Genomic DNA, 10416 nt, shown 5'->3' with positions numbered 1-10416 from the left:
TGGTGCACCACCTCGCTTGTGAATTCGCAACCACAAAGCCGCCAATTCGGAACCACAAAGCCAAGCTAAGCCAAGCTGGATTGCGGTTAACTTATTCTCTGTGGTCTTGTCAAATCTAGTTTTCTTGAGTATTTCTGCACTGTGAACATGCAGTAAGTGTGATACGTGCCACCGGGAAGGCTCAGCGACCCGCGTGAGCCTGTTGGAGCCCGTGTTAGCGGGGCCGCTGTACCGCCGCATCGACTGGTTGTGATGGCGCATCTAGGCCTATAGCCAGGCTGCATCACTCTTCGTTTTACGGATTCGCCTCGGTCCAGACCTCGCCAAACGTACGTGTTGCTCCTCGCGACGGATGCGCCCGTCTGAGCGTGCTCGCCACTACAAGTCTGTCTCGCGCGCTGTGCACGGAGTTGGTTCCCACCACCTCGCTGAAGCATCGCCCCAAGGTATGCCGCCACATGTGCGCACCCCTTCCTGGCCGCCCGACAGTCACGTTGTGCCTCTTGCTCGCTGGAGACATTGCGATCAATCCCGGCCCCAAGCGCACGTCGTCACGTCCTACTTGCAGCCGCTGCGAAAAGGTTGTGTATGACAACGTCGCCGCTCTCCAATGTGATGGATGCGGAAGGTGGGCACATCGCACGTGCGAACTGATGACGCTCGCTGTATACCGCCGTCTTTCATCGTCGACTGAGTGCTGGTTGCGTGCCCTTCGTTCGAAATCTTAGCGCAAGTGAACGAGTTGTTATGGCAAAAAAAAAAGTCACGAGAGCGATGTACAATTCATCATCATCACCAGCCTATCTACGCCCACTGCAGGGCAAAGGCCTCTCCCATTATTCTCCAATTATCTTGGTCCTGTGCCAACTGTGACCAATTTATCCCCGCAAACTTCTTGATCTCATCTGCCCATCTAACTTTCGGCCGCCCCCTACAACGCTTGCCTTCTCTAGGGATCCACTCTTTTACCCTTAATGACCAGCGGTTATCTTGCCTTCGCATTACATGCCCTGCCCACGTCCATTTCTTCTTCTTAATTTCTACTAATATGTCCTTAACACGTGTTTGTTCCCTGATCCACTCCGCTCTCTTCTTGTCCCTTAATGTTACTCCTATCATTTTACGGTCCTTTGCCCGCTGAGTCGTTCTCAATTTAAGTTGAACCCTCTTAGTGAGCCTCCAAGTTTCTGCCCCGTAGGTGAGTACCGGTAAGATGCAGCTGTCATACACTTTCTTCTTCAGCGACAATGGTAGGCTGCTATTCATTATCTGAGAATGTCTGCCATATGCACCCCACCCCATTCTGATCCTTCTAATTATCTCTGCATCATGGTTGGGATCTGGGGTCACAACTTGGCCTAAGTAGATATATTCGCTTCGAAATGATCGAAATGAAATGATGTCCTGGCCCCTCTAAACTTGCGGATCTGAATAAACGGTTTGTTCTCACTTGCTGCTCACTGTGGTCTGTGCCAGTCGAGGCCATCTGGTCACCTGGCGTAACATCACTTCACTAGCGCGGCGCAAGTAAACACGCGGCCAGCGTGCCAGCCAGCAACCAGCAGGAGCAGCGAGCCGGCGGCTGCCGTGCGAGAGCAGCCATGTTATTAAGGAGTTCAAGCGGCCTGTGCAAAAAGCATCCGCCATGTTTACAAAGCCTTGTTTCAGCGGCACCAAGCGGGCTCCCTCGGTAGTTCACGACGCCGCCGCTACGATTTTTCTGTCACTACAGGCAAAGCTAGACCTTTGCTTCTAATCCTCCCTGTTCTGTGGTTCCACCGCGCCGCTCCGCCGATTACATCCGATGACCACCGATGATTTGAGTGGAGACTATGTGGGTTTCCGTTGCGTTTCCGTTATGTTAGCATGTCCATTGTTGTTATGTTTCCATTTTACGCAGCGTGTTTCACCCCCCCCCCCCCCCACGATGCGTCGCATCTACCCATGGTTCCCCTCGCGGGAAGATGGTGTAAATTTTTCACTCTTGTTTCTGGCGTTATTTTCTGGTAATTGCTGGGGTCATTGCTGGAGGTTAATTTTTACCCATTGCTTTAAAAGTTTTTCGGACGTGTCGATTTCGAATAGTGCACAATTGATTATTCATTGTTTTTTACGTTGTCTGTACATATTAACATTGAAGCTTCTCTTTCACAGCACAAAAAGTGCCCAAAACTATAAATAAATGATCACACATACGTGCGAAATCTTCTTTGTTAGCTGAATTTTTCCGTTGAATGTTTGGTTTATTTAGGAAGGCGGCTACGTTAACGGCCGCCAAGGCGTGCAACCGCGAACTATTTTATTTATTTATTTATTTGAAGCGCTCACCAACAGTGGTGTGCCTTCTCGGGTGAGGCACTGGGTAAATGAGGAATGTAAGGCATACAGAGACAACACATAAGCAAGGGTAGTAAATCAAAAATGGGTAAAAGAAATGTGTGAGTATACGGGGTGTTTCATCGAGACTAATTAATATAAAAAAAACGGGATTTTGGAAGTAAAACTGTTTTTCTTCCGCTAAGTGATCAGGGGTCGTGGCAGGCGCCAAGTGCTATTTGTGGAAATAAGTAACTTGACTTGGTTAATCACCGTTTCAATTATCTTAAGTTAGGTGCTTGACTGTAATGCTTAACTTGTAGAGGATCATGAGTCCATCTCGTATCGATTATTACATTTCCGAAATTGTAACTGCGTGCAGAGGTACAGCGCTCAGAACCTAAGCTCACCAGGTGTGCGGGCGGAAGCTGAGCGCCGCGAAGCTGCGCCCTCAGGCTCATGTCACTCGGAGCTGTACATGCCACACGCACGCCGGGCTTTATCCTCGGCCCGAACAGAGGCATGGGGCACCTGAACAGCCGAAAAGCATCTGATAGCCGGATTTCTAGGTTACAAAGTTCCCAGTCAGGGAGTTATTACGTCAAAACAATCTTCGGTCGGCCCATGTGGCCACCGAAACAATAATGATAAAAAAACCGCTCCGACATTGGGAATGAGCGTCTTGGGTTACTGTGTTACTGGGGGGGGAGGAGGGAATATACCACTGAGAGTGAACTGAGGGAGGCCATGTTTTGGCCCCAACGGATAACCGTTGGACCACCGCGGTAACGGAATGACTACCCTGAAATGAGAATGGAAAGAGCAGAAAACCGCTAGCGCTATGAAAGAACGAAATAAAGAAATTAAGCGTAAATGAGTTATTCGGACAGAGCAACATAAAAGCAGTTGGACTTCCACGGGCAACGCCCTCGAGAGGCTGATCATTCATTCATACATACATACATACATACATATACAGTGCACATACGTACGTACGTACACTACTCAATTTACGCAGTATGGACGTATTATGAAAAATTGAGAAAAATGTGCGATAATTTAAGTAAACCGGCATCACATTTCGTTAGTCACATTTAGCTCAATGTATAACATATGACTTTAGCGTTACGGTAACGTTTACCTAAGCTGTGACCTACGCATTGCACTTGTTACATGCGCTTTCGTCGTTCCGTAATATTTATGGTCACAATAATTTGTTATATTTATTTACAAAAATAAACAATACAATAAAACGCCTCAAATAATTGCGCTGCGTAGGATTTAAAGCCGTCTAAATAGAACATCTTGGTTCTCCAAACACATTTCGCGGAAAAGAACAAAAAGAACGAGCTAAGAGAGAAATCACCATTGTTACAGGTCATAAAATAGCGTTCTAAGCAGAGTCTGGATCCCATCCGCCACACCCCGTTTCCCGTTTCGCTTCTCATGCTAAAAACAACGGGGAGCTAGCCAAATTGAATTGTCCAAGAACTCACAAGTCGTTGCAGCAATGGCCACAATTACTACCGTTCGAACAACCATTTGCGTAGCTTAGATTAGGCTTAACCGCTTGCATAATAGTGTGATCGGGAAAGTGATAGTTCTTGTTTGGTGATTTTTTATGACGAAATGTTATCCCGTCGATACTACGTACAATCGTGCACTCTTACTACAAATCCCATGTCGCATTGTACGAAACTCTTCAAAAGCAATACAGCGGTAATAAATTCCAACTAAGCTGTCTCACTATTCGAGAAATGTTATGAATAATGTTATCTCGATTGCGGAAAATATTAAGGAAGAAATTTGCTCAGAGTACAAATATATTTGCATGTTAAAACCGAAGCGGGTGACAACTTTAGGCACCCTTCTTCACCTAGAAGGGCTGATAAAGCTGTAGTTATTTCCGGCACAACGCCGCACAGCGTGATTTGCTCGCCCGCAAGAGGTGTGTTGTCAGTTTCTGCTCTGACATTGGTGCGATTTTCTTCATGCGTAACACTCGCAGTCGTCGCTGCAGTAATTTAACACGCATAAGCGGGATAGAATTCTCCTTGAAGAAGTCGTGGCTTCCACAGAAGCGCAGCGAACCAAGCTTCTATCCCGCAAACGGCAGGATTCACAACGAATGCTGAGGGAAGCCTGCAGCCCAGTAGGTCCACACGCACCCCTTGCCGCTTCCGTAGCTCGCTGCAATGCTCTTCTGTCGGTCGGAGCCATGTAACCGCCGCCGTTTATGCTGGCGCGAAAGTGAATTGTGTATACGCGCTGTCGTATTTCTGTGTTCTTACCTGTTCTTACCTTTTCTAAACCAAAGGTTTAGAAAACCTGTAAATACATTTTCTGTCGCCTTCTTAGACGCAGTGGCCTTATCTGGGGGTCGGAGGAAATGAATGTATCTTTTCATTCGCACCACGAGAAGCACCCTCCTCGCCCTCTTTGCAAGTCGCCGACTTCGTGTTCTCCAGAAAAAACAACGGCATGCAAAAACGCAAAAAGAAACATCTTGGCCAAGTCATGCCGGTATTCATTCCGTACTGATATCTGACATTCTTGGCCATGATTTTCGGTCGTATCAGGGAACGCTCGTGTCATCGCACGACCGATGCATGCCGTCATCGGAGCTATTTCCTTTCGTGCGGCGGAATAAAGCGTGCTTCGGTGTCCTGGTTGTTTTTACACTGCTAGATTGCAACTACCTGACGCAGCTTTTTGGTGGCGGTACGTGATGCCATCTATGAAGCGAAAAAATGCGAATCTGAGTTGGCGCCGAACTGCTGAACCCTCTTAAGAACGGCACCGGAAGTTTCCGCTGTGCCTTATCACCTTAGCCGGATGTTTCTCCGCGCGGCGCAAGTAGGGCGTTACTGGGAATATTTTGAACATGGCGTGAGCCGTTCCCGTGATTTTTTGGACTTAATATGCTTATAAACGACTCCAGTGACGACAAACAAACTGCGTGAGACAAGGCAGACGATATGACGCATTCATAGCAAACCCCTTTCAAAACGCGCGCGCACTGACGTCACGGGTCCGGCGCTTTGGCGGAGTGATACCCCACATGAGGTGGTGCCGTTCTTGCGTTGTAACCGAGTATAGTAATTACTACGATTCCAAGCCATCCTGAGAGGCTTATCTTGGGCATTTCACAGCCGACAACATGGCAGAAGCGCGGTATACGATTACTAAGATATCGAGAATGCCCATCAGATAACGTCGGATGTCAAGCATGTTGTTTTACAGAACCGAAACCGAAAGTTGTTTGAATGCTAACCTTGGACATCGTCCAATCACGCTGCGTCTCCTCCCGTCGTCACAACCTTTAGTTGGCGCGGCCGCCGCAGGCCGCGCATGGTAGTTTTTCTTCTTTCGCGACTTATCAACCGGATAAACGATGAAAAGTGTGTAATTTGGCGTGTTAATGCGGCAGGCGTTGTCACTCACTGCCCAGGCTCGGAAAGTTTGGAGGAGAACGCATCCACTTGTGTCAACTCCTGACTTCTTTCCGACTGATGCGCAGACCGTCGTGCGTGGGTTCGGACTTCCTTCAGAACGAGAATTCCGTGCGTTGTTCTTTCTCGGGCTACACACGCTTGATACATGTCTACCGGCGCACGCAGTGCAGGTAATCTTCCGGCGACAGTCACGTGCTCGGTGTCCTTTCAGCGTGCAGCGAAAGCATCGCATCTCCTTCGACAAAATTTGCTTCTTCTTTTCCGAAGGTATGTCCGCAGGACAAGACTCCGTAATGTGTCCTTCTGACTTGCAGAATGCGCACCCCTCACCGGACGTCACCGAAGTGCTGGAGAGAACACACGACGCGGGCTTAGTCTCTAGTGCGGATGCTTTTCTCTGCTTCATATTCAAAGTGTGTGTCTCGTCCTCTCTGACCCCTGAAATCACTCTTTTCAAGGTTCTCCAGCTCGGTGCTGAGGAACTTCAGAAGACGGTCTAGGTCTGTCGGCGAATCCTCAGGTGCATCCGCTTGCGGTGTAGGTGTTTCAGCAGTGCGCGTGCGGTGGTACTGGAGCACGATGTCGTGCGGAAGGGCTCGCAACAGGATGTCTGAGAGCATCGACGAAAAGGAGGACCGTTTCACGCCGAGGGTTTCCATGCCACGGATGTTGACCAAAACCTGGTCGTTGAGCTTGCGAAGGCCACTTGTGTCACTTGCGGGCCTGATCGGGTTGATCATTCGGAGCCTGGCGAAATACTCTTGCTCGAGTCGCGTGCGATCACCGAAACGCTTCTTCAGCATTGCAAGAGCATCCTGGTAGCAAGCCTCCGTCGTAGGTAGCCCTCCGATTGCCGAAGCAGCATCTCCTTTCAGTAAGAGTCGTAGGTAGTGGAATTTCTCGCAAACTGAAATGCCGCTATTCTTGTTTATCATTTGGTCGAACTGCGCCCAAAATTCATTCCATCGCCACAGGTCCCCATAAAAAGGAGTGATGGTGAGTTTCGGTAAGCTTGGCCCGGTTCTCTCTGAAGTCGTAGCAGCGACTGGGGGCGTGACGTTCGCTACGGGTCCTGTCATAGGTGCAGCTGCATGGGAAAGGCTGTTGCTCTTGCTAATTTTTAGCTCAGCGAGGACGCGTGTCGCGTTATCTTGATACTCGATCACGCTCGCATATTCGGCCTCAAATGCCCCCTGATCCTGAATATGAGCTTCGAGCTCTTCGTTGATCTCATTTAGCTCGTCGTTATTAGCCTTGAGCCTCTCGTAAAGCGGGGCTAGCTGGTCGGCCGTAGCGCAAGGATCGGACATGGCGGCACTTGCCTCGTTGATGATCCTGTGTTCTGCGCCCGCCTCGATCTCCTCTTGAATTTGAGCTTCTCCATGGTGGCTCCGCTGCCTCGATGCTCTCGGCAGGTCCCGCTGTGGGTCCCGGGTCGTCGGCACCAAAAAATGTTGAGCCAAGGCGTGGCGGGAGTCGAAAAATGAAGCTCTCTAAACAGAAGCAGAGGGTTTATTTTCGTGGCACCCAGTGGTGTCTTCGTCGTTCGATTCCGCGAGGAGCGAGCCTTATGCCGCGAGAGCGAGCTCTGAGCGCGAGCTATCCCTCAGCATCTCCGTCGCATCTAGGTTTATTCTTCGTCCTCTAGAAGCATGGCGATGATAATTTTCCACAGCCCTATAGCGTTTTCTTTTATGCTTCGTTTAATCTTACGCATATTATGTACATCAGATTATTCTTCTTCTGTCATCGTGATATTGTTTAACTCTGTTATTTATATCGCAATCTTTGTGTGTACATTTGTGTCCACAAGCAGCTGCGTCTACAAATTCAAATCCACTTAGTGGTTTTTTTGTGTTCCGCTTTTTACTGTATATATGTCTTGTAGGGGGCACGGACCCCTGTCAAGCCTTTTTTGGGCTTTTTGTCCGTGCCCCTAAGCATCCTAGGATGTTTGAATAAAGTGATTTTGATTTGATTTGAGCGCGAGTGATTGTGAGTAGTAAGGGCGGAGTGGCGAGCGTGAGTGCGAGTGAGTGCGCGTGGTGAGGGCGGAGTGGCGAGTGCGAGTGAGCGCGTTAGCATAAATATCTTTTTTTGAGTGAGTGGCATCCAGTTTTGCCGAGCTATGAGTATAACACATTTTAAATCAACTTTAATCTTTGCAGGCCGCAGAAAGCTCAGAGCAGATACTCTTTCGACGTTGGCACCAGCACAGCGCCATCTGCTTCGCGCCTGCCGACGTCCATGACGCCGCAGTTTTAGGACGCATGCAACCACAGCCGCCTGGAAGTGCCCGCGCGCGCATCCCGAAACAATACAGCCTCGTAGTTCAACGGGAACAGTGACACCAAGAATGCCTTCCCGTCATAGTGGCCGCCTCGGTGTTCATTTCATAGAAACCCCCCGTGAAAATGGAAAGAGCATTTCTAGCAAGAAATCATAATTTCCGGCTTCATTTCTGACTAGATTATTAGATTCTAGCTGGAATCGACAGCTTCTAACTAGATAAATCTTAGTCCAGCTGGAGACGATTATTTCCAGCTTGCGTTTTAAGTGCGAATGCACTTTATAAGCGACCCCAAACCATCCACCGCCGGCGGCGGCGGCGGCGTCGGCGTCTGCAGTGCTCCTCTATATTTAAAAAAGAAACAGCATCCGGCGCCAGGTTTCGATCCGAGGACTTTGCGGCCGCAGCGCGACGCTCTACCGACCAAGCCACGGACGCGACGCTGATATCAGTGTTAGTGACGCGCCTTATATCTTTAACGCATTCAAACTACGTCGTCAGCGGCGTGCGTTGGCGACTCAGCGGCGTTATAGCGGCTTGATAACTGCGTGGTGTACACGTGATACTACAAACCCGATGGAAGAGATGGAAGAGAAGGCGGCGAGGCGGTGGGCTGCGGGGGCCGAGCGCAAGCGCCGCAAGCGGGCCGACAACCGTGCATTCGCACTTTCACATTCTCCCCCTCGGGGAAATGCGGGGGAATTTTTTTTTCCTTCGAGCTGGACTGACAAATGCTAGCTGGAAGTAAATCTCAATCCAGCTAGAAATAAACTAGAAATTGAATTTCTAGCTAGAAATTCTGCCTATTTCTAGCTAGAATATTTGTAGCCGGAAGAAATTTCTGGTTCAATAATCCGGCTAGAAAAAAACATGCATTTTCACCTTGGACCGAAACTGGCTTGAATAAACGAGGCTCTAAACAATAACTTACGTCGTGATCGACCATCTATGATTACTGGGCTCGTAGGCACCCATAGCAGCAAAAAAAAAAAAAAAACACGAAAACTTCCGTGTCAGTGAGCATGCTCCGCAGCAGCTCGGCGCTTTTGTATACACTTGGAACAAGGCAGCGCCATTCCGACGAAAGAAGCTTTCTGGTAAGCATGCTAAGGAATGAACATACAGACAGGAAGAGCCAAGCTTAGTCAGTGAAAATCAGTGCCAGTCTGCAACTGTCCGCGGCCATGTTACAGGCACGGGGCAGTGCAAATGTTAGCGGCAGTCCGTAAGTTAGTAGGACTTTCTATTTTGACTTTTGTGTGCCACAGTTATTTTCATAAATAAGATCGCATTTGAAAGGGTGCTTGCCAGGGTACAAAGCAACGGTGTTTTCGGCGTGCTGCGGTGTCAGCAACCCTGAAGCGCAACTCAAGAGGAAATGCAAATAAATGCAATGAAACCTTACTTCATTGCATCGTTCCCACGTTAGTCAGCATCAGCGGCCAGCTATGCACATGGCGCCACTAAATCAGCCACATACCCCTGCTAGCTCTCCGACAGACGGTCGATGTCCTCCACAGCTTTCCCCAATGCTCCCAGCAGCCCCCGTTCGAGGCTGCAGTGGAAGCGCCCTCAAAGTGACACCCTCCAAAGCCACAACTGTGCATTTGGAGCGCTGTGGTGCATTTTTGTCGACTTTCATCAGAATGGCCCTTGCAGCGGGCGCACGAGTCATCAGGTGTGCTGCCGCAGCCAACATTAGCCAACACAGAGAGCGGACGATGCACTTGTGCGCAAAGAAGGCTGGCTGCCCGCTGGTATCTCCGCGTCGTGATACAGCAGTGCGACAAGAGCTGGCAGGGATTTGAAGGGGCAACAGAAGAGCTTTGCAGCGCAGCTGTGGGCACACTGCAGTTCGCTGAACTCGGGCCTTCCTGAGCGTACCAGCGTGCGAGTGGCTTGTGGATCAACACGTTCACACCGCGTGCACAGCAAACCAATCATGCGGGGTGGGAAAAGAAAGATGAGCGCAAGCACAACTGCGATGTGGGCATCGTTCCTCTGTCTTCTTTATTGGCCTGAACGGCCGAGGCCAGCCAGAGGAGGCTGCTGGAGAAGCTCAGGAGAGCTCGAAGCCCGTGTTGCTGGTGATGGCGTAGCGGAGCTTGTCGCGCAGTGTGCTCTTGCGCTGGTAGTTCGGCAGCTTGAGCAGGTTGAAGCAGGTGGAGGAGGTTGGCAGCCGGTTGACCGGGTCCCGCTTGCGGATCGTGAAGAAGCCCCGGATCACGCTCCCAATCGTGTCGCCCGTGTCCTGCAAGCGCACCAAAGGAGGGCAGGTGAGCACGGCACCGGTGCTGCACTGGAAAGCAGAATCAACAGCCTCCCTCTACTGCTCTTCTCGTGTGAGGGTGCTCA

General features: G+C 49.9%; 1 protein-coding gene across 7 annotated transcripts in view; it reads right to left on the bottom strand.

Annotated features, from left to right (window-relative positions):
• Positions 1 to 10041: 10041 nt before the first annotated feature.
• Positions 10042 to 10416, bottom strand: part of LOC144165153 (ubiquitin-protein ligase E3B) — a 185111-nt gene continuing 184736 nt past the window's right edge. For all 7 annotated transcript variants that reach the window (XM_077695256.1, XM_077695255.1, XM_077695254.1 and 4 more), the window contains one exon: positions 10042 to 10312. In XM_077695256.1, the coding sequence (XP_077551382.1) occupies positions 10121 to 10312 (192 nt within the window). In that variant the 3' untranslated portion in view covers positions 10042 to 10120. The remainder of the gene's footprint in view (positions 10313 to 10416) is intronic.

This window comes from Haemaphysalis longicornis, unplaced genomic scaffold (assembly GCF_048455015.1).
Source record: "Haemaphysalis longicornis isolate Haplotype H1 unplaced genomic scaffold, Haemaphysalis longicornis Haplotype H1 scaffold_14, whole genome shotgun sequence".
Classification (NCBI taxonomy): Eukaryota; Metazoa; Arthropoda; class Arachnida; order Ixodida; family Ixodidae; genus Haemaphysalis; species Haemaphysalis longicornis.
The sequence above is the reverse complement of the archived record's forward strand: the minus strand, read 5'-3'. Positions and strand labels throughout refer to the sequence as shown.